The sequence below is a fragment of the Cinclus cinclus genome, chromosome 27 (assembly GCF_963662255.1).
Source record: "Cinclus cinclus chromosome 27, bCinCin1.1, whole genome shotgun sequence".
Lineage (NCBI taxonomy): Eukaryota > Metazoa > Chordata > Aves > Passeriformes > Cinclidae > Cinclus > Cinclus cinclus.
The window spans coordinates 4,592,908-4,618,490 of NC_085072.1; the positions used below are offsets into that span (position 1 = coordinate 4,592,908).

A 25,583-nucleotide genomic window follows, 5' to 3' on the forward strand; every position below is an offset into this window, starting at 1 on the left:
GGAAGATCAGTGAAAGAGTTTTAACTGGGTCAAGGGGAAGAATGCAGTCAGAGCTGGAACTTACCTGTTTGATGATTTTTTTGACACAAGGGAGTGGAAGACCCTGATAATTTGACTTGATGATCCATTTCAGGAGATGATGCCCCAGGACTTCAAACACCATACAAATATCTGGAACTGAATCAAGGAAAAACCTGGACACCCAGACCCAAGGAGCCCCAATTCCCAGGACTGAGGATCAAAATAAATCCATACCAGTTGGGCACTTTCTGTAAAAGAATCCTCATCCTTCTGACACAGCTTGGAAAAGCTGCCTTTCTCAAGAGCATAATTCTATCCTACACAACAGTGCCATTATCTAAAATAAAATACAGAGGGATGGAGCTGCACAAAGGTCCCCACTGCAGCAATCTCCTGCTTTGAGTGGAAGGTAGTTGCACAAATGAACATTAGTATTTACTGTATGTTTTGGAACAGCCTACGCTTCTGCCCCAGGCAAAACTCGATGCCAGATCCCTCTGTACCAGCATTACCTGAAAAGATAACAAAATTTCCATTTCATAAGTAATCTTCAGAACAATAAAGTCACTTTCTTCGCCCTCCTTTGCCTCTTAACCAGCAAAACAAACTTTTGACAAGCCTGGATTTCAACTATATTTATATGATCTGCTTTTTAGCTCTAAGATCTCAACAGTTACAATCACTCCAGCGACATATTCAGTACAGTGCCCTTGTTTTAGAAGCCAAACTTCTATGAGTTTGTTAGGCTGCTTTTCATCTGCACTGGCAGAAAGCACACATTTCACAAGAGTGGAAGAAACATAAGCTCAATCAACATTTACTCAAAAAAAGTTAGAGAAAATGCATTATGGATCTGCCATTTATAATCCACAGCTCAATTCTCTCAAGCAGCCCAGCAATTCTCACTGAAATAAAATTTAACTTATCTCGAAGTGTTAACAATGCACAAAAATTCCAACTTTCAAATTCTGAGGATCCATTATCACCACTTGCTACAAATCACTGCCCATGAGAAGGCTGCTCCCAGAACCACTGTCAAAGCAATACACCACAAACATCCTAACAATGCTGATAAATTACAAAATAAGATATTTCCATAACTAGAAACCAAGCTTATTTTTAAGTTATAGACAGCTCATTTGCTATTTTCAGCTACTGATTTTAACATGCTGTACTGCTTTACTGAAATAACAGGTTATTAACAGTGCTTGCAAAATTGAGGGGTTGAGATAGATGGGCTCTCCTACCTCGAAGGTACCTCTGACACAGCCACTCAGTCCTGATTCACAAATTGGTGGCAGAACATTAAAAGCACAACCAAGCAGTGCTGACACAAATTACAGCAGACTGAATCATCCCTCTGGATCTGAGCTCAGCAGGAAGTTTGGAGGCAGATCCTTCTACAGTAGGTTTCCTTGGGCAGAGAAAGGGATGTCTGGGCATTGCTTGCCAAAGCAGGGCAGCTGCCCAAGCAACTCCCATCTTTCTGCAATTCTTGGCTTTTATTCCACAAAAGGATACGGGAACCATTCACTCCTGAAATTTTGAAGTCATCTAACAACTGAACAACTCTCTCTTTGCTTAGATCACTTGGATCACTGTTGCGGACCTGCAGAGAGAGAGATTATTTTGATGCCAGATCCACTGCACTGTTGGGTTCCTACACAAATTCTTGGTGATCTGGGAATATCAAGCACATGATGAATGTAAACTCCCCAAAATGGAAAAAAAGGAGTAAAATAAAATTGAGCCAAACTCAGGCACTCACCGATTTCAGCAACTTGATTTCATCCAGTGCTGTTTCTGTGTAGTGCTCAGCACTCTTCACCACCTTCATCGCCACAAATCTCCTCCCACTGTGCACACATTGCAAGTAAATTGGGAACTGTTAATGCTCATACAAAGAACTTATCCTCCAGGATTATCCCAATTCTGTTGCATGCAAGACAGTTTATTTCACACATCATGGAAAAATAAGGTTTAAACACGCAAAGATTGTCTTTGAGTCTTTTTTAACTAAAGATTCGTGTTAGTCATATCTCAAAATACGAAATAATTAGTTCAGAGACTGAACACAACTCTTCCCACAGAAGAGTTGGTCCTATTAAGTCCCTCCCACGTACTTGCATGCACAATACCAGAAGAAACCCCTGTGCTAGGATGTGGACAGCTAATGTTTTGTGGTTTTATCTAAAAGTAAAAGGATGTTTTCTGCTCAGGTTTGTGCGTGCCTGGCAGGAACACCAGCTGGAACAGGAGCACTTACTGGATGTCCCAAGCCAGCCACACGGTGGAGAAGTGACCCCATCCAAGCTTCCGAATCACATGGTAACGTCCATTAAAGAGATCTCCTATTTTCACGAGGTGGTAACCCCCTGGAAAAACACAAGAAACAGAGAACAGATGTGAGGAACAAGCAGCACAATCACTAGAGCACCACAAAATATTTTGTCAGTGAAAACACCTGAAGTCTGCAAGGCTGACCACCTTTGGAAAACACAGGTTGTGATGGTAACAGAATCTTCAGCTAAATATCAGCATTGCTTTTGCATGCTGTGACCCTAGAATGTGAAACAGGTACTGCACCCAAGATCCCAATGATTTTCCTTGCTGAAAACAGGAAAGTCTGCTCTGCACCCTTCATATCTCTCAAGCTACTGACTCTACAGGGGGAATCCATCACAGAAGCAAAAACATGAAAAGCCAAAGATGGAACTGGCAGAAAACAACAAAGAAGAAGAAATTGTGATTTGGTATTTTCATTTGCTCTATATTTCATTTCCACTCAAGAGAAACAGGGGAAGTCTATATGTAGAAACATTTTTTTTTCTGAAAAAATGATAATGATCCAATCTTCAAAAGAAAAGCAAAGAATATGAAAAGGATTTGAAAGTGTCCCTTTTACAATTGAAAAATAATTAAATGCCAACTTTTATCAATATTGAAAGCCCTCTGGCACAGAGGAAAAGCTGACAGCTTTAAACCTATGCATTAAAAACAGCTCTGCAACTTAAATCTTGACTGATAACAGAGGAAAACTTAGAGACCACCTCCTCCATTTCATGTTGGCTTGAAAAATGTTATTATCATCATGCAGTTTCAAAGCATTCATAATGAAAGAGGGAGTCTATTTTCATTCTCTACAGCAAATGGGAAACGGAGGGGATACCTCCATTGCATTGAAAAATCCTGCATCTTAAATAGGCAGGTGCTCACCTTTACAGTAATCATTTGGATCCTCCTGTTCATCATCATCTGATCCCAGGATTTCCTCCTCTTGTTCGGGAAGATCATTCTCGGAATGAGCAGCTGGGCCCCTGTGCTGGGTGTCAGGTCTGAAAGAGATCGCACTGCATGTTACACACACACAGAAATCACACCGCACGTCCCACACACACACAGAAATCACACCGCACGTCCCACACACGCAGAAATCACACCACACGTCCCACACACAGAAATCACACCGCACGTCCCACACACACACAGAAATCACACCGCACGTCACACACACAGAAATCACACCGCACGTCACACACACAGAAATCACACCGCACGTCCCACACACGCAGAAATCACACCACACGTCCCACACACAGAAATCACACCGCACGTCACACACACAGAAATCACACCGCACGTCCCACACACGCAGAAATCACACCACACGTCCCACACACAGAAATCACACCGCACGTCCCACACACACACAGAAATCACACCGCACGTCCCACACACAGAAATCACACCGCACGTCCCACACACAGAAATCACACCGCACGTCCCACACACACACAGAAATCACACCGCACGTCCCACACACGCAGAAATCACACCGCACGTCCCACACACGCAGAAATCACACCGCACGTCACACACACAGAAATCACACCGCACGTCCCACACACAGAAATCACACCGCACGTCCCACACACGCAGAAATCACACCGCACGTCACACACACGCAGAAATCACACCGCACGTCCCACACACACAGAAATCACACCGCACGTCACACACACGCAGAAATCACACCGCACGTCCCACACACGCACAGAAATCACACCGCACGTCCCACACACGCACAGAAATCACACCGCACGTCCCACACACGCAGAAATCACACCGCACGTCACACACACGCAGAAATCACACCGCACGTCACACACACACAGAAATCACACCGCGCGTGTCACACACGCGCAGAAATCACACCGCACGTCCCACACACACAGAAATCACACCGCGCGTGTCACACACGCGCAGAAATCACACCGCACGTCCCACACACACAGAAATCACACCGCACGTCCCACACGCGCAGAAATCACACCGCACGTCACACACACACAGAAATCACACCGCACGTCCCACACACGCAGAAATCACACCGCACGTCCCACACACACACACACAGAGAAATCACACCGCACGTCCCACACACACGCGCAGAAATCACACCGCACGTCCCACACACACGCACAGAAATCACACCGCACGTCACACACACACACAGAGAAATCACACCGCACGTGTCCCACACACACACAGAAATCACACCGCACGTCCCACACACACGCAGAAATCACACCGCACGTGTCCCACACACGCAGAAATCACACCGCACGTCCCACACACACGCAGAAATCACACCGCACGTCCCACACACACAGAAATCACACCGCACGTCACACACACAGAAATCACACCGCACGTCCCACACACACACAGAAATCACACCGCACGTCACACACACAGAAATCACACCGCACGTCCCACACACACAGAAATCACACCGCACGTCCCACACACAGAAATCACACCGCACGTCCCACACACAGAAATCACACCGCACGTCCCACACACGCAGAAATCACACCGCACGTCCCACACACACGCAGAAATCACACCGCACGTCCCACACACACAGAAATCACACCGCACGTCACACACACAGAAATCACACCGCACGTCCCACACACACACAGAAATCACACCGCACGTCACACACACAGAAATCACACCGCACGTCCCACACACACAGAAATCACACCGCACGTCCCACACACACACAGAAATCACACCGCACGTCCCACACACAGAAATCACACCGCACGTCCCACACACGCAGAAATCACACCGCATGTCCCACACACACACACAGAGAAATCACACCGCACGTCCCACACACACGCGCAGAAATCACACCGCACGTCACACACACACGCGCAGAAATCACACCGCACGTCACACACACACGCGCAGAAATCACACCGCACGTCACACACACACACACAGAGAAATCACACCGCACGTGTCCCACACACACACAGAAATCACACCGCACGTGTCCCACACACACACAGAAATCACACCGCACGTGTCACACGCACGCGCACAAATCACACCGCACATCCCACACGCACACACAGAGAAATCACACCGCACGTCCTACACACACACGCGCAGAAATCACACCGCGCGTGTCACACACGCGCAGAAATCACACCGCGCGTGTCACACACGCGCAGAAATCACACCGCGCGTGTCACACACGCGCAGAAATCACACCGCGCGTGTCACACACGCGCAGAAATCACACCGCGCGTGTCACACACGCGCAGAAATCACACCGCGCGTGTCACACACGCGCAGAAATCACACTGTACGTGTCTTACACACACGCACAGAAATCACACCGCACGTCCCACACACAGAAATCACACTGTACGTGTCTCACACACACGCACAGAAATCACACCGCACGTCCCACACACAGAAATCACACTGTACGTGTCTCACACACACGCAGAAATCACACCGCATGTGTCCCACACACACAGAAATCACACTGCATGTCACACACGCACAGTACTCCTTGAGTCTGCAACTCCCACAGCACACAAGGGACTGCTGAAGATGGAGATGCAATATTCTGCTTTCAGAAAAACAACTCACATGTGAATGTTTTAATTCCTAAGCTAAGATAAAAGTAGACAGAAATAATATTTGTATACTAACAAGAAATGCACCTTAATGCCCTAGATCCACTTTCATAATGGAACTAAGAAAAGTCCAGACAAGATAGATTTAAAGGCTTAGTGATCCCTCCAAAATATTAGCCTCTTAACTCCTTCTCTGCCTTTCTCTAAAGTAGATTTTTATTTTATTTTTTTTCTTTGGTAAAACTTGAAAATTTCAATACTAATTTGATTTTAAAGACTAACATCAATTAGTTTTTACTCTCATTTTGGAAAAAAAAAGTTAACCAGTGCTTTAGCACTTGCGGCCCTTTGTTCCTTTCACATTCAAGGTCAAAAGAATATTTAGCAGTCCTTCTGCTTCTAACCTTTTAGAACACTAGAGCCCCTAATCTTGATATTTCTCCTGTTCTCAAGGAACAGGCTGCATTTTTTAGTTCATCTCTTCACTCAAGATCCAAAGTTTATTACAGTTGTCTGAACTATGGAGAGTGGGAGGACACAGAGCAGATGTTCAGTAAACTCTCCTGAGAACTTGTGATTGCACAGGGATTGGAATCAGGCACTAAGGTGGTGGAGGCTTTTCACTCCCACATTCATAAATAAAAGTGTTCATTTTATCTGTTTAACTTTCCACCAAATGTGCTACTCTGAGTTCTTGCTTGTAAAGGCCATGTCAGCAAAGGCCACTTCCATGCTCTCACACACTCGGGCTGTGCCCCCAAATAAAATATCTCCCGTTTCTCAGCTCTTTCATATCATCACATTGACCACAGCCAAACAGCTCATGAAAAGCTAATACCAAAATCAGGCAATTTATTTACTTTACAAAGCATTACAAGGAACGATTAAGTGCCTACAAAGATTCAAGATCTTTCCATACAAAGCAAACATCTATAATGAAAACAATGCCTACAGACCATGTGCTTTGGCAGCATTTAAGGGCAAAGTACTGCAAGATATCAACATTACGTTTTCTTTCTTCAGAAGCACAAGCTATTAAAAAAAAAAAAAAGCTGGAGTTGTCCAAAGAAGTGGGCAGCAAACTTCACTACAGCAGTGACACGGAAGCACAAGATAACATTCTTTACAGAGACTTCCCCGGCAGTGAATTAGCGGATGTTTCTTGTATTGAAACTATTGTTGCAGGGAAGTAGCAGATAACACCGGTTCCTTCAGCACCCTCTTTCAAATTCAGCTCTTTTTGCTGCAAGGAGGAACTGCCCACCCAAGAGGCTATGGCAGCAACACAGGCAAGCCCTCAGATGCATTTTCACAACTTAGTCCTGAGCTGGAGGCCTGCACATCATATCAGGGCTGTACTAACTCATCTAAATCCAAGGGGAAAATGCAGTATTTTCGTTTGGAATAGTTATATAGTGGAATGAATGTTCAGCACTGACCTACTACACATGCACTCTGCTGGGACTTCACACATTAAGCACATTGCTAACACATTCAAACTACATCAATCTTAAACGTCATAAAAAGGGAGAAATCTGTGTTCCAATCTGATGAGGACTATATTTGAAGCCACTTAAAATCCACAACTCAAGTTCATTTAAGCAAGGAAGAGCTACAAAGGTCATTCCAGGCACAACCCATCACCAGATACTTACTTTCAGTCTGCTGTTGGTAAGTCCTGCTGATTGTTTAAATTCAGGAACAGCTTAGTGGTCTCAAACCATAAACCAAAGACTGCCAAGCTAATGAGATTTTTATTAACAACCCTGCAGCTTGATCTAGCTCTGAGATATTTAATATTCAGACTTTTTTTTTAGTCACTGAATTGTAAGTCAGGGGTAGGAAGAAGGAAACCTGCAGTAGGGGGTGCAGATAGTCTTAGAGGTCAAAAAACTTCTTTAGAATTGTTGCATTCCTTTGGGGACAATTGAGACACAAATAAAGTCACACATTATCCCAAAATTAGGAGCAGGCAGTAAAGGCATGAAATGGCCATAGACAGAATGGTTGAAGGGGAGATTACATGCTCATAGATAACAAATGCTACAGACAGGGTAAAGAGAACAGGAATTGGGCAGAAAGATTTTAAGCCAGGAACCTCACACACAGAGTGAGTAGTAAAGAGCAATAATTCTCCCCAGTGCTGCTTAGGGGTTTTCACTTTTTTAATTGCACAGGATGTAAGGGATTGAAAAGGACTCAAAAGAAAATTCCCCTTAAGTGGCAGTGATGCAGACAGACACATCACGCCATTCTGCAGCCCCAGTGCTTCTCAATAATAGCAATTCCATGCATCAAGGAAGAAGTTACTGGAAGCACTAAAGCCCATTCTCCTGGAAGCTTTCTGTGCCCCTCCTTAAGGGGCTGATGAATCCTACTGCTGGCAGTCTCACACACGACACACCCTGGAGTCTGCAGCCGAGTCTTTCATGGGGATCCAAAAGCGTTTCACTTCTACATTAGAGCCTGTGATACCAACTAATGTAAGAAAGCCAAATTCAGATCACACACACCTCTACAGTGCAATTTCCTTTATGAAATCACTTCCAAAATATACCTAATTCCTTTCTCTTCCTGTGAAAATTTGTTTAATGTTATTACACACCACCCTGTTCCTTCCCTGAAATGACCATGTCAGCCAGAGATAGAGATTAAGAGAGAATTTATCAGGGTGCAATATGTATTAATACCTAAGAAAAAATGGTATACAAAAGCAAAAGCCCCATCTGTCTGCCTTGCTCACAAAGACAGTACTCTAAAAGGCACAAAAGGCTGTTAAAGACAGTAGAAAAATCCAAACCCAATACTTAGAAATGACAGCTGAAACAGCTGTTGTCCAAACTGCAAAATGCAGATTGAGTATATAAAAAATCCTATATTAAATGATTGTTTGCACATTAAAAACAAAGAGTTCTAGGGTACTTTTTTTTTTTTAAGCCACCTCTGATCTATGGAAGAATGCCATGATCACATTTTCCTTTAGCTCTCTCATTGTGCTAATTAATCATCAGAATGAACTGGATCTGCAGGGTCTCTACAACTACACAGCAATATTTTACTTCAGAAAAACAATGTGGAACAGGAAAGCTACAGCAAAATGCTAAGTCTTCTATGGAATACGTGTGAATTCACATCTAGAGAGACCCTCCCAAAAGTCCTTATTCCCTGAAGAACTGCAAATTCACGAGACAAAATTAGAGAGGGGAACCTACCTGCAAGAAGCACGGCCTCCCATGGATAAAGATATTCCTGAAGACAGCCCAATAATTTTCGAAAAAGCCATCAAAAGTCAGACACCACAGTGTTGGGGAAGGAGAGGGACATCAGCAGCAGGCAGAGGAGCTGGTTATCCTCAAATGCAGCAAAGCTTTGTGCAAGAGTAAAGGAGAAGAGGGATTTGCCTCCAGCACCCAGCTGCAGCTGCCCAGCACTGCATTGCAGGTGAAGGGCCGTGCAGCAAGGCTGGGGCTTGCTCTCAGCTGATCTTCCTGCAAATTCAGTCATGTCAGGGGGGGTGAACATAAAGAATCCCCTCCTCTTGATGTCTACATGTCTCCTTCCCTCTAATGAAATTAGAAATTCACGCAGATACTTTGTTTCATCTTCCTGAACCAGCCGGTTTTATTTGCCTATTCAATCGTCCGGTGGATTTAAAGCTGGGATGAAGACAAGGATCATGGTAATTGTCGACAGAGCAACCCTTTTGACAGATGAATTCCAGCACAATCATGCAGCAGGAAAAGGGAGTTCAAAGGAAAAGTGAATTTTCTGAAGTAATTTCACACCTCCCCTTCCAGAGTTACAAGAAAAACTTATCTTTTATCCTTAAAATGACAAAACAAGCAGGAGGAGCCAAATCCTCTTTACAAAGTTGAACTGAGTATTTCTCACAGCAGCGGGTACTTAACATCATCTTCCAACAATGTACAATTCCCAGTCATTTCCTGTGCCTGTTTATCCTGCTGGTTTATGTAAGTGATAGGGGAAACAAGTCACCAACAATGTGACATAGAAAGTAACAATTTAGAGATTTCTCTCCTAGGGAGGCCTTCATTAGTGAAAGACATTAAGCTGCCCCTGCACTTCTAAAGCAAGAGGTTTAAAGAATTGTTTTCATCCCGTTGTAGGTCTAAAATATTTTCACCTTAAAAGTTCACAGAAGTCTGAATATGCTTTTAATAGTTTAGCATTGCCAACCCTCTTCATATTAGAAAAGGAGCTGAAAACATGAAAAATTTTCCACTGTAGACAAGATTTTGCTCCATGTTCACTGAAGTTATCACCCAAGCCCTGCAATGCACAGCAGGGATGGTAAAGAGGAGCTAAGATTTGAGTCACTCACTTGTTCCTTACAGAAGGTGTTAAAGCAATTTGGAAAAACACTGTGGAATTCTCTTGCCAGTTTTCAGTGGAATCACTTATCTGGTCCACACATTAAAAAAGATAAAAAATCCCAGCCATACAGTGTGGGTTCTTACAGATTTGCAGAGAAAGAAGGGTGCCCTCTATAAATTACCAGACACCAGCCAAGTCTCCACACTCCACCATCAAATTCTAAATGTGTTCTCTCTGCTTCAACAACTTACATTAAAACAAAACAAAAATAAAACACCTGAAAGGAGGTGTTTGGTTCCCCTATTCAAGAACATTAAGAGTGACTTCAAAACTTGTTTTGGACAGAAAAGATTCTTCCTTGTCCTTAAAACAGCAGAAATACATACAGTCCACGCTACCTAACTACTTGCCTTGAATAGATACAAAAGCAAACTCATTCCACCCTCAGGCAAGGAAGGCAACATTTACAACAGATCATTTTTGTCACACCCATCATCCTTAAATACATACTAACAAAAAAAGATACTCTCCTTACTCCCCTCTCTGTGTTTGCCTCTCCCCTGATATTTGCGAAGATGAGCCCATCTGAAGGAAACAGAAGGGAAATGCTTTCCTAATTTTAAGTCGCCTACAACAGTCTTTAAAAGCAGTGTCACCCCTTATTGGTGAGCTCCAATTACAGCCGTGAAACGCCCCCAAGCAGAACTCAATTCAGGGAGCGCAGGAGGAATGACGAACCCAGCTCCCACTGCAGGCAGCAGATAAAGGCACTGCAAACAACACCCCACGACTCTTCTTCCACCTTAACCATCCAGCCAACGATTTGCCGGGCTCTACACCCAATACAACAAGGATTCCGTGTTTTTCACTCAAGGATTCCGTGTTTTCATTTGAGAAGAAGCTCCATATGGCATGGTGAAAAGCCAGGATTTAAAATCCCTCTCCCGTTTCCACATCTGTGCATGGAGACAACGTCTCTCTACGGAAGAATGCTTGCAGGCTGCATCTCATTTCTACTGCTCAGTGTGCCTGTGATTTCCAGATCATGCTAAGCCACATCCAGTGAGAATGAGCACTCACATGCAGATCTGCTGGCAAACCTCATGCTCAATGAATATGGTAACTAACTACATACAACTTTCAGGATGAATTCAGGCCTGAAATGATTAAAAGTGTTCTCCTGCTTGTATGCAGCCAGCCTTTCTGATGTAGAAATTCCAACTGTTTTGGGGGGAATTAAAAATCGTCGATGGTGGGGGTCTTATTAGTGTACAGTCCATGTTATTTTGTGATTATTGTAACTCATTCACTGTTGTATCCCTATTTTTCTGAATAAATAATGTCTTTTCCAACACTAGGACAGATCCACAATACTTGCTGCTATTGAGCACTCATCTCAGGGCTACAGGAATACCACTGTCAACTTAGAAGAAGGCTGGAGATAGTAAAACATTACATTTTTAAATAACAGCATTCAGAGGCACCAAGACATACTTTTGATTAGCAGATCTGTGGGAACTCAGTTTGAAGACAAGTACTGGCTTTCACATGAGAAAGGTATTAAAACACAAATAACAGGCAATCAAGTTTCTTCCTTCTCATCCCCACTCCCCCACACCAGCATTTAACAAGCTGTTTGTAGAACTGCCTGCTATTCCAGCTATCACAAACCAAGGGACTTCCATGGAAACCAGCAGATTTCAGTTGTGTCCTGTCACAGTCTGATAATCACTTCTGTATTTGAATGAAAAAAATTAGGAGGGCAATGCATTCTGACTCTACCTTAAACTTATGTTCAAAATACTTATGAAAGAAAAGTAAGGAAAACATAATCCAGGATCCTGATCCCAGGCAAAGCTTTGAATAAATTGAGAAAGAACCTGAGCAAGCCGTTAGAACTCAAGGGCTCCTCAAAGACAAAAGTGATACAATACAAGAACAAACTGTAAACTATCAGATCCTACTTAGAATTTTCTGCTCCCCAGACTACACAGATGGAAAAACCACTGACTGTGTCTCTCTTCATAGCAATTTTAGAGAGGAGGAAGAAGTGAGGCTTCACTGCGTGTCAAGAGTCTTGCCAGAAATTTTCGGGTAATGATAAAAAAGCTTCTTGAAAAAAATTAATATTGCAGGCATTTGGGAAGAAATGGGGAGAAAGCAAGACTACTAAAGTTAGCTCTGCTACTGCTTCCCTGCAGGAGTAGAGGGAGACAGAGGATCTATTGAAAGTCTTGTGAAAAAATATCTCCCACACAGTAAAGCCTGTAAGAAACGATTAAAGTCACCAGGGCAGGCAGAATTAGCAGAAAAAAATTCAGATCATGTACATTTCCCAGAACAAGCCACAGACCTTACGGCTGCCACTGCTTTTGTAGATATTCTTATGCTTACAGTAATAAAATGTTCTGCTCTGAAGCACAATGGGCTCAACAACCCTTACACAAAACTAGTGGTTTTATACATTAACTTCTCCTGAAATACAGAAGGTGCTGAATTTGATGACACAGTATTATCATTTGGGCCTGCCACTGAAATACCCATCACCTACATATTATACAGACCTGTAGCCTAGTTCTATATAGTACACTTATTTTCTTCATTCCAGAGAAATGAGCTGTAATATTCAAGTTTTTCTTCAGTTTCTTGTCTGTTTCTGCTTTTTCTGCTTTGAATCTGGATGGGTGTTTCAGACTAGTTTTTAAACTCTGGCTCTTAATCTCTGGTAACTAAAGGAGGAATTTTCTCCTAGGACAAAGAAAACAATTTGCACTTCTGAGGCCTTGCAACATAAAACATAGACAGAAAAAAACCACAGTATTTTACTAGCAGTCATGATTTAACAGTCACAAATGCCCAATTCCCTTATAAATTGCCTGAGACATCAGCTAAATACAACTATATTTGTATTTTAGTTCAAACTGGTATTTTCAAACAGAAGCACAGTTCTGAAGTAAATACCAGATTTTCCTTGTGTATTAAGCTTTTGTTCACATTGTGCAGTTGTACAGAGCATGAAATGAAGAAGGAATTCTCAGGAGGAATTTCTCCACAGAAAGGGTTGTTAAATATTGGAATGGGCTGCCCAGGGAGGTGGTAGAGTCACCATCCCAGGAGATGTTCAAGAAACACCTCGATGTGGCACTCAGTGCCCTGGCCTAGTGGACAAGGTGGGGAATGGTCACAGGTTGGATGTGATGATCTTGGAGGCTTTTCCAACTTTCATGATTCTATGAACATGAACCTCTTTCAAATGCAAGCAGAGAGAAGCCGTGCTTCAGCACCACTTTTGAACAAGAGCTAATAAAGTAACATTCCCATTCAAACAGCACCTGGGGTCTTTAGAAAAAAATCAAGCTCCTGTTAGCCTGCTATGCTTCCTAAAGAGAGCCCATCCTGCTGCACCAAGGCACTAAATGTTCCCAAGGCACAGAGCAGGGCTGAAAGGCTGAACTGTTGGCACATCCATCACACCTTCCTGGCACATCCCCAACCAGGACAGCTCATGAAACACCAGAACAGAGAGAATTATGTTTGCAATTCCACAGAATACAAGGGAAACTTGTAAAGGAAGTGTTCCCAGGAAAGCACTGTGCATTTCCCCCACCCTCCAAAGGACATGGGCAAGTATTTCATCCAATACATCTATCCAACTATGATGAACTCCAAAGACACAGTAACTGATTCAAAGAACTGTACAAGTCTTGTCAAAAATGCAGAACTGGGCAAAACCAACAACCTGAATGCACCTCACCAGCTGCTGCTGTCTGAAGAGTTTACAGCTGAAGTTACTAAAGCTCTGGTAGGAAAAAAAAGCTTGCAAGCCCACAGGCTCATATTTCAAGACAGGTTTTTTGAGTGCCTTTGAGATGTAACTGACTGTTAGCACCCAAGATGTTCACACCTCAAGAAACGATAAAATTAATACATCACATTCTTGCCCAGACAACTTTTGGAAAAGCTACCTTTGGGCAGCAAACCTGCAGGAACCTACCTACCAAACTTTTGTTAGCAACTTCTTCTGATGTGCAGATCTCCTGACATTCTTAACAGTAAGGAAATGGGCTCTCATTTTTCTAAAAATAGATTAAAGCAAATTGAATTTCTTGCCTTTTTGATGGCAAACAAGTGAAATTAAGAAACTGAAATCAATGCTTCACTCAAGGCCACAAAGCAACCCAGTTACAGTCAATATTAGAAGTCAGGATCTCCCTGTATCTGAGCTTGCCTTTTGTCCCTCCAGGGCATTCAGCTGTCACTGTCCGTGCCCTGCTCCTCAGTTCTCACAGAAATGGGACCTCAACAAAGGTGCACAGCCAGGACATTCTCTGAAGTGGCAGAAATGGAACCAACAAGCAGGCAAGACAGGTAGCAGCTTCCTGAGCAAACATTTGACACAGCTGTTTAATGAATCTTCCAAATTACCAAAAGATTTGGAGTAATTTTACTGGATTGGGAAATTACAGGTATCTCACCTTCAGAATTCCAAGAAACTCTGCCTGGTCTCTTTCAACAGAAGACTGTTAGGATAAATGTATTCTCCACTTCACTGATATAAAATGAAGTTTTTAAGACAGGAAGGAGTGAAAAAAATAGGATCATCCTCAATTTACAGAAAATTAAGAACATGGCTGACATTCCCATAAAAATATATATCCATTTCCTATAAAACAAGCTCATACATAGAACCATAATTAGTATTTACAAGGTATTTCTGTAAATCATCAGTTTTGACTGGTCTGGCCTGAACCAAACACATAGCAATATTAAATACTGGATGATGAAAAAAATAAGTAACTTTCCAGTTTCTTTTAACCTTTCCAAGTGGTTTTTTGATTGTTTTTAACAATACTGGGTTTATAGGTAAACTTAAAGCAGGTGTAGTTTAAATCTCTTCAGAACATTCTCTGCACTTTTATATACTAATTCAAAATACTAAAAACTCATCCTTTTAAAATCACTGTTTCATGCTTTTTACTGCAGAACAGTAACTGCAAAACATTACAGAAAAAAAAATTGCATGTGTGATCTAAACTATCATGGAACATCAGATATTAAAAGCACGTTGCATGTGGTTTTAAGAATAGATTTTATGGAAAATCATGAAACAACCCAGTTAAGCCTATTCTAGAAGATTTAACTAGAGCAGCTTCACATTTAAATAGAATAAATGTTGTGAAACTGTACCTGAAGTAAGAAGCTGACACTGAGTTCATTTAGTTGCACAGCATAAAGCACATGCAAGTTTCTTTAATTTCTGAGACAATCCAATAAACTTATGGTACCAGATAAAAGAGCTGAAGCATGAAGTATAAGAATATAAATACAGCATTTAACAAATAGCATGGCTCTGCACTCCAATCAAGGTTAGCAGCAAAATTAAGAGCTAACCAGCAGAGCATTTAACTTGTCCTGAATATGTGGTTAAATAAAGAATTATAAAAAACCTCTAACATGCCAGCTCTGAATGTTGTCATTCAGCAACTTCAAAATCTACACAGAAATTAGCTTCCCAGCTGCACTGTGGACTCTGTTAGCAGAGTTAGTATTGCTAGTCTGCAGCTAGAGAAAGAAAAAAACAAAAAAAAAAACACATACAGAATTAGACAATGGATTATTCATACAGAAATTAGAGAAGGAGGAGAGCATTTCAAAAATTGTCCTAATGCTACCTTCAAGAAATACCAGGAACACACATGGAATAGCACAGAACCATAATGCATGTCTCCCAAATACTTTGGTTAAGGCTCCTCAATCTTCAAAAGTCCAATCTCAAAACCACTGACTCCTGGCTGGAGGCAATAAGAAAAAAATATTTTAATTCCTGTGATGTGTCTGAGGAAGTGACTGAGAAAGCATTACTCTAGGCCTAAAGAAAAAACCCTCCAACTCCCACCCTCAAAGCTTTAGCCTTATTTAATAACTATCTTTAGTTCCTGGGTCATCTTTAGCATCCTGAGTCACCAGAGATTTTACAGAAATAAGCAGCATTTTATGGAGTATACAGAAGCAGCCCTAGGATTTACATCACCTTTCTGTAGAAAGGAATCCATGAGCAGCACTGAACACAGTACTTAGTGCAGCCTGCTGAAAGCCATTGTTTAGTATTTACTCGAGTTCTTCTAATTTTTACATCTGCCTCCAAAAGCTCCCCACACAAAAAGACTCGTGACATTCCTGCGGTAGGAGAGAAGCCACACGAGAGCATCAAAGTTAGAGAAAGAAGTAAACAACACACCACGGCATTCTTTGGGCAAGATTTAAGAAAAAAAAAATAAAATAAAATCTCAGGGGGAAAGAGAGTCAAGAGGGGGAAGAGAGTCGAGAGAAGCTGGTTCCAAAAGCCGGCAGCTGCTGAAGTGTCCCAGGCACTACGGAGAGCGGACGGTGAGGACTCCCCCGGGGCACAGCGGCCAAGGGGAGCCGACAAGGGCAGACCACCGCTCGGAGCCGCGTCCCTAAGCACCGCCGCAACTCCACGGCCGGGATTCGGGGAGAAGCAGGGACGGCCGAGCCCTCCCGTTCCCGTCCAGCCCAAGGAGCCGCGGCCGGAGCCGGCGAAGGGAGCACAACGGCCGCCCCGGGCCACGCGCCGCTCCCGCCTGCGCCCGAAACGTGCGCTCGGTGAACTCCGGTTAAAAACCGGCCCGTCCCCGGGGGCTCGCACGTTCCTCCGCCCCGAGCGCCCTCCGGGCCACCGGGCCCGGCAGCCCCTTCCCCGCGGGGAGGGTTGGGGGAACAAAGAGGCGGCGGTGCCGGCGGGAGATGCCGCCTGAAGGGAGCCGCGGCCGCACTTACTTCCTCTGGGCCTTGTCCTTCTTGGCTTTGGTCCGCTTCTTCCGGGCCTGCAGCGCCAGCACTGAGGGAGAGAAGGAGAGAGACGCGTGAAGGGCGGCGGGCCCTCCGGGGGCCCCGCGGGGCGATGGAGGCCGAGCCGCACTCACCTTTCCGCTCCATGGCCGCCACCGCCGGCGGCCCCGGGCGCCTGCGCTGCGCCCGCCGGGCTGGGCACGCGCGGCTCGGCCGCCTCCTCCCGGCCCGGAGCCGCCCTTGCTCCGCCCGCCCTCGGCTCCGGCCCCGGGCCCGGCCCCGGCTCCGGCTCCGGCTCCGGCAGCGGCGCGGGCGGGGCGCAGGCGCGGGAGCCGCCCCGAGCCGAGCGGCGGCGGGTGGCGGTACCGGCAGTGCCGCGGAACACGGTGCGGGCTCCGTTTGGCGCCCGCCGCCGGGGGCTGCTCGGGGCGTGCACCGGCCTCCCGTTCCCGCTCACCTCCCGCCGCCGCCTCTCACTGAATCCACGTGTAAAATCGTGTGCTCCGAGCAGAGTGCAATGCCCATCAGATTCAGAGATTCTTAATAGTAAATCATTTATTTAATAACGACCACGAAAAAAAGCCTTTGCGGTTAGTGGCCGTTCAGGGCATTTTGCTGCATGTGTTGAACAAATACCTGTGTTTAAGGTGGCTATGTATTCTCCTTAGGGCTCTTGTAGGTTCTACTATCTGCAGTTTTTCTCAACACTTTTTAACCTGGAAGAAATAAGATGAATGTGTCTTTACAGACTCTGTGAATCTGCTTGTAGATAGGGCCAGAGACTTGTAGATAAGGAAGAAATGGGAGAAACCATCAATTTCAGAAAATATTACTAATTGACACAGACTGCTGCTCAGCCAAGGTCATGCTAAACTCCTGAATTTGGAACGAATAACAAAGACTTAATAGGGTCGTGAATATTTTTCACCCAGGGTGGACTTGAAGGTAATTTTTATGTTCATTTATTGTGTGTTATACAGGGGGTGCCTATTAAGGGTACATACAGTAGGCAGATCAAGAAGTCTGTACCTTCCAAGTACCTCAGCTAGTGGGGAAAGAGAAAGAGTGATGAGGCTGGGAAAATTAGGATAAAAAGGAGGCTGTGCCCTCCAAGAATCTGAGACCCCATGGAGAAATTCCCCATGGCCTCTCCCTTTGTTCATTAATAAAGTTGCAGGACTCCTCTGTCTCATTTTTGGACATAAACCTCTGGCAGCATGAATTTTTCTGCACAGACTCCTCAAAACTACTTGCGTCTGTCACAAGCACATTATATATTCTATCAGATGTCTGTCTGGGATTCTGACCCCCTACTCCTGTCAAGGAGCCACACAGGGAGTCACAGCCATCAGCTGGGATTAGAGCTAGAGCTGTATCTGGTGTGATTTTAATTCCCATACATTTTAAAGTATTCCCAAGACCTGGGCTCCTTGGCACTGGATTATGGATATCTTCATGGAAAGGCAAATGTGCGTGTGTGCAATTTTGGAATACAGAAAAGTCCTTTTCATATTTGTAATTGTTGCTGTGTTCTACAAGCACCAGATGTTTAGGCCATCTGCCTGTACTGCAAAGAGTTCTATGTGAGAAACTAACACGAGATTTTGTGATAACACAACAGAGGGACAAATTTCAACCTTAGTTGAAAAGGTGATCAAGGTAAGGATGAGCTGAAAGACCTCAAGTGTGGTAGAGTTCCCCCATGCAAGCATTGCACAATGTCCTGCCTCAAGGAAGACACAACATTAACAGAGCAGAGATTATAATCTAAATTTATAGGTAGCCTGTCATCCCAGGTGCAGTGACTTGTTCTGTTGGCTCTAGAAAGGTGTGTGCTCACACACTTGTTCCCTACAGGTTTCTTCACATGAGGATGACAAAGGCACAGCTGGACTTTGGAAAGCCACAGTGAAGCACATGTGCAGGCTGGCATTGTATTCCCTTGATTAGAAGCTGCCATCAGTCTGCATGAGGACACACTCCCTTTCTGAGTTCTCCAACAAAAATAAGAGAGAAAAACTACTGAGCATCCTCCCCTTGCCATGCTTCTTCCATACTTTTCTAATTCTGGGTAGAAAGCACAGTAAGAATAGCACCATCAAGAGGCTCTTGAGCCAAGCCTAAGCCAAGATAGACTCGTCTTTCCACAACCAGCCTGGCATTGTTTTTAGAGTAGAATGAATGTCCCCAGACTCTGCTCTTGCCTAAGTGGTTTATCTGGTCCTTCCTCCAAGCTTCCCAGTGCAGAGTGACACACTGCCATGAATGGCTCCAAGAACTGCTCCTGCCATGCCTTACATGACATCTGAGGCTCCTCAGCTGCTTTGTCTTCTGCAGCTACTTCTGTACAAGAGTACAGAAGCACTTGAATAAAACATGAATAAAACCAGAACAGAGATGGGGATATGGAGTAAAACCACAACAATTTGCAGACTGCACCATCAGCAATGATCATGTGCATGTCTGGGGATCTGTATCTTCTAGTTCAGTGCAGTGGGAGAGCAGCCTGGGTTTCTGCAGCAAGCCCTGCCAGGAAAGCATTGAGGCATCCCACCAGCTAGGAAGAACATTAGGACATTGCTGCATGCAAAACAACTGAAGTTGTTGCAATTATGTCAGGTAAGAACTTCAGGCTGCCAACAAAAATTACAGACAGGCCTTTAAACTCTGACTTCTGTGGGGTTTTATAGGTGGAATATTTGGCTACAAAGCAGGTGCTTTGTCACTTCACAGCCCACATCCAGGGATCTGTGCTTGGCTGAACACAGAAGCCTGTGTCTGTATGTGGGAAAAATGTTATGGCACTGCACACCTGTAAAGGAAAAAGATCAGGATTGACTGGATTTTCTCTCAGCAGGATATTTGTTTTGCAGCATGAATACCCATAACTTGCATGCTGACATTCTGACATCTGATTTGTCCCCTGGTGCTAAACTCTGCAGTCATTGTGGTAGGAAGAGAAGATTTGGAACTTTGCTGGACAAGACAAAAGAAAATCTCTTAAATTTTCATTGGAGACCTTTCATGGTGCCAATAGTTAGGAATCCATTTCATCTCAAATCAAGGCTGCCATAGGAGAGCCAATAGAATCTGGAAAAGAGGGCTATGCTTTTCATGGGTTTTACATTACTCGTTTTGAACAGAGCTGAAAGGAGCTTGGCGTGAAGCCACTGTCCAGAACAATGCAGGGAAGCATATGTGGTTTGAGAATTACTCAATACCATTTGGGCCTTCAGTTTTTCCTATCTTTCAGTCCAAGAAGTTCCAGAATTCAGTTTCCTCTGCAGTAAGAGCCTCTACATAGTAACGTTCACTAAAATCCTTTACCATTACAATTTTTGCACTGCAGTACTGCAGCTTCCATCTAGAAGCTGCCTGGAAGCAATCAAAATTTAAATGGCAAAAAATAAAAATAGTATTAGAAGAATCCAGTTGAAAACATGATAGATAATTTAATACTAATATTAATATTCCAATTAGCCATCACATCAGCCAGGAGGAACAGAATTCAGAGGAGCCACTTTGCTGTTAATGCATACTCAGAAACCACAAAATACCCAGCAGCAAAACTTAGAGCTGTTCATATGTTAACAGATTTAGCCCAGAGCACAGGATCAGTACACAAAGGATTAATAATTTGAATTCAAGCTTTTCCCTAAAATGGGGTCTGAATTGTATATACTCACAGTGCTGGCCATCCATCAAAAATAATTCACCTGCAGTTCTTCACACAAGGCAATTTGTGCCAGGAGAGAATTCTTCAGGCAGGATATGGTGAAGCCTTGTGATGTGTATTGCTGGTGTAGTTAAATGTTTCTGCTTTCAGCAGAAACACAGGTCACATTTTTATACTGATATTACTACATCAATCTCTATGGCTGATCTCTAGACAATATAACTAAGTTGATTTCTTTTTCAAATAAGTGTATTTATCCCAAGAGCTAAGTCTACAATTTTCCTGTCTCTTCAGAAAGAAAAAGGAAATATATTCCTCCATTCTCCACTACTTCAGTACGGGACTACAAAAACATGAACAAAAATATTAGACTGTCTACTGGGGTTTAGTTCTGCTGGATTAGAAAGGGATTTAGGAAGAAATGATGGAGGGACACCCAGTTATGCTGATGCAGTCAACATCAGTTTTAGCATAATGATGAAGAGCAGTTTCAAACAGGACATTTAAACTTCTACAGAATTTTTAAAACCAAGTCCAAATAGTTTGTTAGAATTAGCTACAAAACTAAGAATTATACATTGAAATTTCTCTGCTTTTGGCATTGCTGTGTAGCATATCTATTTGAAAATGTTTGAAATTAATAAGTGTTGCTCTTTGTTTAGAACAACAGAATTTCTGGAGGCATTAGTTAGGCTATTTTACAAACTCTGGAACAGAAAGAATAAAAAGAGGATCAACAGCTGGTAAAGAATCACCAGAACTGTTGCTTAACTGTACCTTTCTCCTCTCTACTGAAATGTGAATCCTCCAACAGTGTCCTTCAGGGATTGCTGGTGTACTTCCATCTCTTTCTCCAGCCTGGGTCCTGGAAATCCAATTGAAGGGGTGGAGCAGCACACTGCTGGGAAGAGCTTGTCTCTCTCTTATTCTGAGCTCAGCATGAGATCTCTGACATTGCTCTTCATGCAGAATTTTGTTGTCAGAGTTTTTTGCAGAGAAAAAGTATTTATTCTTGAAAAGCCAAGTTCATATCTGGATGTAACTCTCAGCCAAGGGTGGCCAAACTGTCAAGGTGGTCAAGTGCAGTTCTCATAACAAGATGACACCATCTGAGCAGTGAGAGAGCCCTGCTGCCATGGGAGCAAAGGACAGCCCAAATCCCCAGCTCTCGAGGAACTGAGCTCACAGGGACTGCTGGAGGTGACACCCCTGAGCTGCTGTAGGTCCCTGCTGCATTCCCAGACCAGTCTCATCCCAAAGGTGGCTCCTGGAGAAACAGTCACCTCCTGTCTGCGGGTTGCTTCCAGCCCTCCCACTGCCTGCATTAAAGGCAGACTGGTGAATATTTACTGTCACCTTCATTCTTTGAAGCCTTTTCTATGGGGGAGAGTCTGAAAGGTCAATACCCTTACAGACTATTATGTACAATGTCAAGGTAATGGAGTTAAACAAGTTGTTTCATGAGCAGCAGAACTCATGAACCCTGCTTTCCTGTAGATCTGGGGAGGTTTTTCTCCTCCTTCAGGTATAGGACCCCAGCACAGGGTGATTAGCCAAGTCTGGGTTCTTTCCCTAGGTGAGGCAACTACTGGAATATTTTACTCAGAACAATTGCTTTTCCTGGAACTTCCAACTACCTGCCCTATTCAAACTTGGCTGAGACAGTCAGCAAGCCTAAAAATCATTGCAGAATACTGACAGAAAAGGCATGTGCATAAACTCCAGTTCTTCAGGAAATCAAGCCGACTCTGTCCTTCAGTTCCCCCAGCAGCTCCAAGACAGCTGGTGCAGTAACCTCTGGAAATAAAAAACTTGGAGCTTTTGCCCTCCGCTGGCAGGGTCCTCAGTCTGTCAGAGAAATGAAAACAAGGTCATTCCCTGCTGCAAAACTCAGCAGGATGCCTTTCCAGCTTGCACACAAAGATGTCTTTGCCCAAAGAGGAACACAGGATTCAAAGCAACAAATTGGATTATTGATTCATTACATTTGTTAAAAAAATGGAGAATTCAAAGGAGGAACTGCCCAGCTTCGTTTCCTCAGTTCCATGACAATATTTAAGTTACTGGCAGGATAATTTAACATGAAGGCTTGAATGTTAAGCCAAATATTCTACCTTCTGCTGTTCAGCTAGACTCCAGCAAACTGTTTTGCAGTAGATTCTATTTCACCTAACTTTTTATGCTTGTCCAAAGCAGCACAGCATCATAAAGAGTTAGAAAGAACCTTTCTTCTCAAAAAAAAAAAAAAAAAAAAAAAAAAAAAAAAAAAAAAAAAAAAGCTGCTATATGCAGAGCTCCATCTTAGGTCTATTTCTCTTCAACATCTTCATAAACCACTGGGACACAGAATAGAATTATACTAAATTTGCCATCAACACTAAACTGGGAGGAGCTGTCAGATCCCCTGAAGGCAGAGAGACTCTTCAGAGAGACCCTGACAAATTAAGAGGGCTGGGCAATCACCAGCTGAATGAAGTTTAACAGGGCAACCCTGGATGTAGGGACAGACTGGGGAAAGGGACCTGGGGATCCTGGTCATGGCAAGGTGCACATGGGTCAGCAGTATCCTGGTAGCCAGGAGAGACATCCCTGTCCTGAGAGGTCAAAGATGGGATTATCCTGCTCTGCTCTGTGCTGGTGTGGCCTCACCGTAAGTACTGGAGCACTTTTGAGTGACACAATGTAGAAAAGATCTAAAGCTGTTAGAAAGCACCTAAGGGATAAGGGACAGGAAAATAATGCTATTACTTTATATTTTGAGGAGTGTCCTGTCCTAGAAATGATACCATGTAATATCTGACTACAGGAAAGTTGCTTTCCTGTAAATATGCAAATAAATTGCTGATGACTCAAGGAACTTCCAAGCTTAAAGCTCCCACATAATCTGATGACATTAGAAAGAACAGAAACCCACACAGGAGATAGATTATGAAAACCATGATACACAAAAAGGAAGCTGGAGTATTTCTTTCTCTCTGCTTACCTTGAGGAATCTGAAACACACCAACATTTTGATGGCTCAAGATCCAATCTTTGAACCTTTTGAAATCTTTCTTTGTATGAAAACAGCCAGTTTAGGACAGGGAACATCTTGAGTGTGATCTTCCTGAACCTTCCACAAGAGAAGCTGGACAGGTGAACAATTCTTTTTGCAACCTCTGTCTCTGCAGTGCTTTTGCGGCCCTCATGAAGCACCACAGTTTGCTCTGTTTGCTCTCTGCAGTCACCTGCACAGGTGCTATCCCAGAGCTGGCACACACCATTAGTCCCAGGCAGGCACCTCTGTGGCCTTGCATTCCACTCACATGAATCACAAATACTCTGTGTGCTGTTCACTTGATAGCCTGTCACTGGAGAAGCCCAAAGCACTGGATACATCAAATACTTGACCCAATTAATACTGCAGAAAAAGAGGGGATGGTATTTTGATTCCTCCTGATCTGACCTAGAAGAAAACCATATAAACACTGCATCTGGGAAGCAAAAGTAAACAAACACATCCCACCTCCCCAAAACCAGACAAATGTTTCCTGTATGACATTGTTTAGTAAGTGGGTTAAATCAGGACTTGACCTACATGATTTATTTCCCATGTATGTGTTTGAATCAGAATTTCCAGTAGCTAAACTCTGACTAGCCTCACTTCCTAATGCTCCTTCTTCTCCCTTTTAATTCCCTGGCAATGTTGATGATTTTTTTTTTTTTTTAATTTACAAACCAAATATAACTGAGGCTTCTGGGATCCCTGAACTGTGAATGGTGACTATGGGGACTCAAATTAACATTATAGACTTCTGTCCATCTCCATAATTTCACTGTCAGGGGTGGCTCTGCTGATAAGTGGATACAAAATGGAGAACAGAGAAAACACATGAAACAGGGAAGTGAAAAAGAAACAGGGAAAAGATCATGAGGAAACATGACAGACATTTTTCTTAAACAATGAGCTGGAGGAAGAAATATTTTTTTTTTCTTAAACATTGAATGCAATGATAAAGTTTCCAATAATATTAGCAAAAATCTCCCTCTGAATTCTGGGCAAAATGTATTTTATTGCATCAGGTGATTTTGGGTGGACATACTCTTAACTCTACATCACATGTCATAATTACACACAATTCAACCTTTACCATCAAGTGATTTTGTTTCTGTGACTCCATAATTTCATCCAATGTCCTTCCTGCATTTTTTAAGATAAAAAGACAATGGTGGAACAGAATGCTTTTGCACAATGTAAAGGATCTCACTGTTACAGAAAGACCTTGTTGACAAGTCTTCATGGTTACCAAAAAACTAGAAAACACAACAGCAAGTCAAACTACAGCTCTGTTTGCTGCATTTATCACCAGAAAATTCCTTTACTGCAGTGTAAGTTGGACAAGACCCATAGTTTTAAGCTTCAGTACCACACATGGCTAAGCTGATGAAAGAGCTGGTTATCCAGAAAGAGAAGGCTGGCTGCCCAGCTTTCCTTTCCCTGTGTGGTCCTGTCCATTTTGGCAGCAGCACAATGATAGATTAGCTCACCACACCTTGGAGAACCTCACCCAGTGGCTCAGTCTTGAGTCTCAAGCCCTGTCATGGTCTCAAAACAACAGTTTAAGTTTCAGTACACACTGAAACAAAGCCCAAATAAATGATGAATAAGAGATTCTGTGTTTACTTTCATAGGAGGACTCAGCAGAGCAGACAAAGCCATAACCACTGAGAGTCCAGACTGGATGCAAAAAGATTCAGAAAGAAAACTGTGATATTCATAGTCAAACCAAACTAAAACAGAGATACAAAACCATGAT

General features: G+C 43.4%; 1 protein-coding gene across 1 annotated transcript in view; it reads right to left on the reverse strand.

Annotated features, from left to right (window-relative positions):
• Positions 1-17,277, reverse strand: part of SRPK1 (SRSF protein kinase 1) — a 28,260-nt gene extending 10,983 nt beyond the window's left edge. The window contains exons 1-7 of the mRNA XM_062509820.1: positions 17,246-17,277; positions 17,100-17,160; positions 3,238-3,356; positions 2,288-2,396; positions 1,790-1,877; positions 1,543-1,630; positions 65-171 (exon numbers count right to left, since the gene is read on the reverse strand). Of these exons, the coding sequence (XP_062365804.1) occupies positions 65-171; positions 1,543-1,630; positions 1,790-1,877; positions 2,288-2,396; positions 3,238-3,356; positions 17,100-17,160; positions 17,246-17,258 (585 nt within the window). The 5' untranslated portion in view covers positions 17,259-17,277. The remainder of the gene's footprint in view (positions 1-64; positions 172-1,542; positions 1,631-1,789; positions 1,878-2,287; positions 2,397-3,237; positions 3,357-17,099; positions 17,161-17,245) is intronic.
• Positions 17,278-25,583: the final 8,306 nt, after the last annotated feature.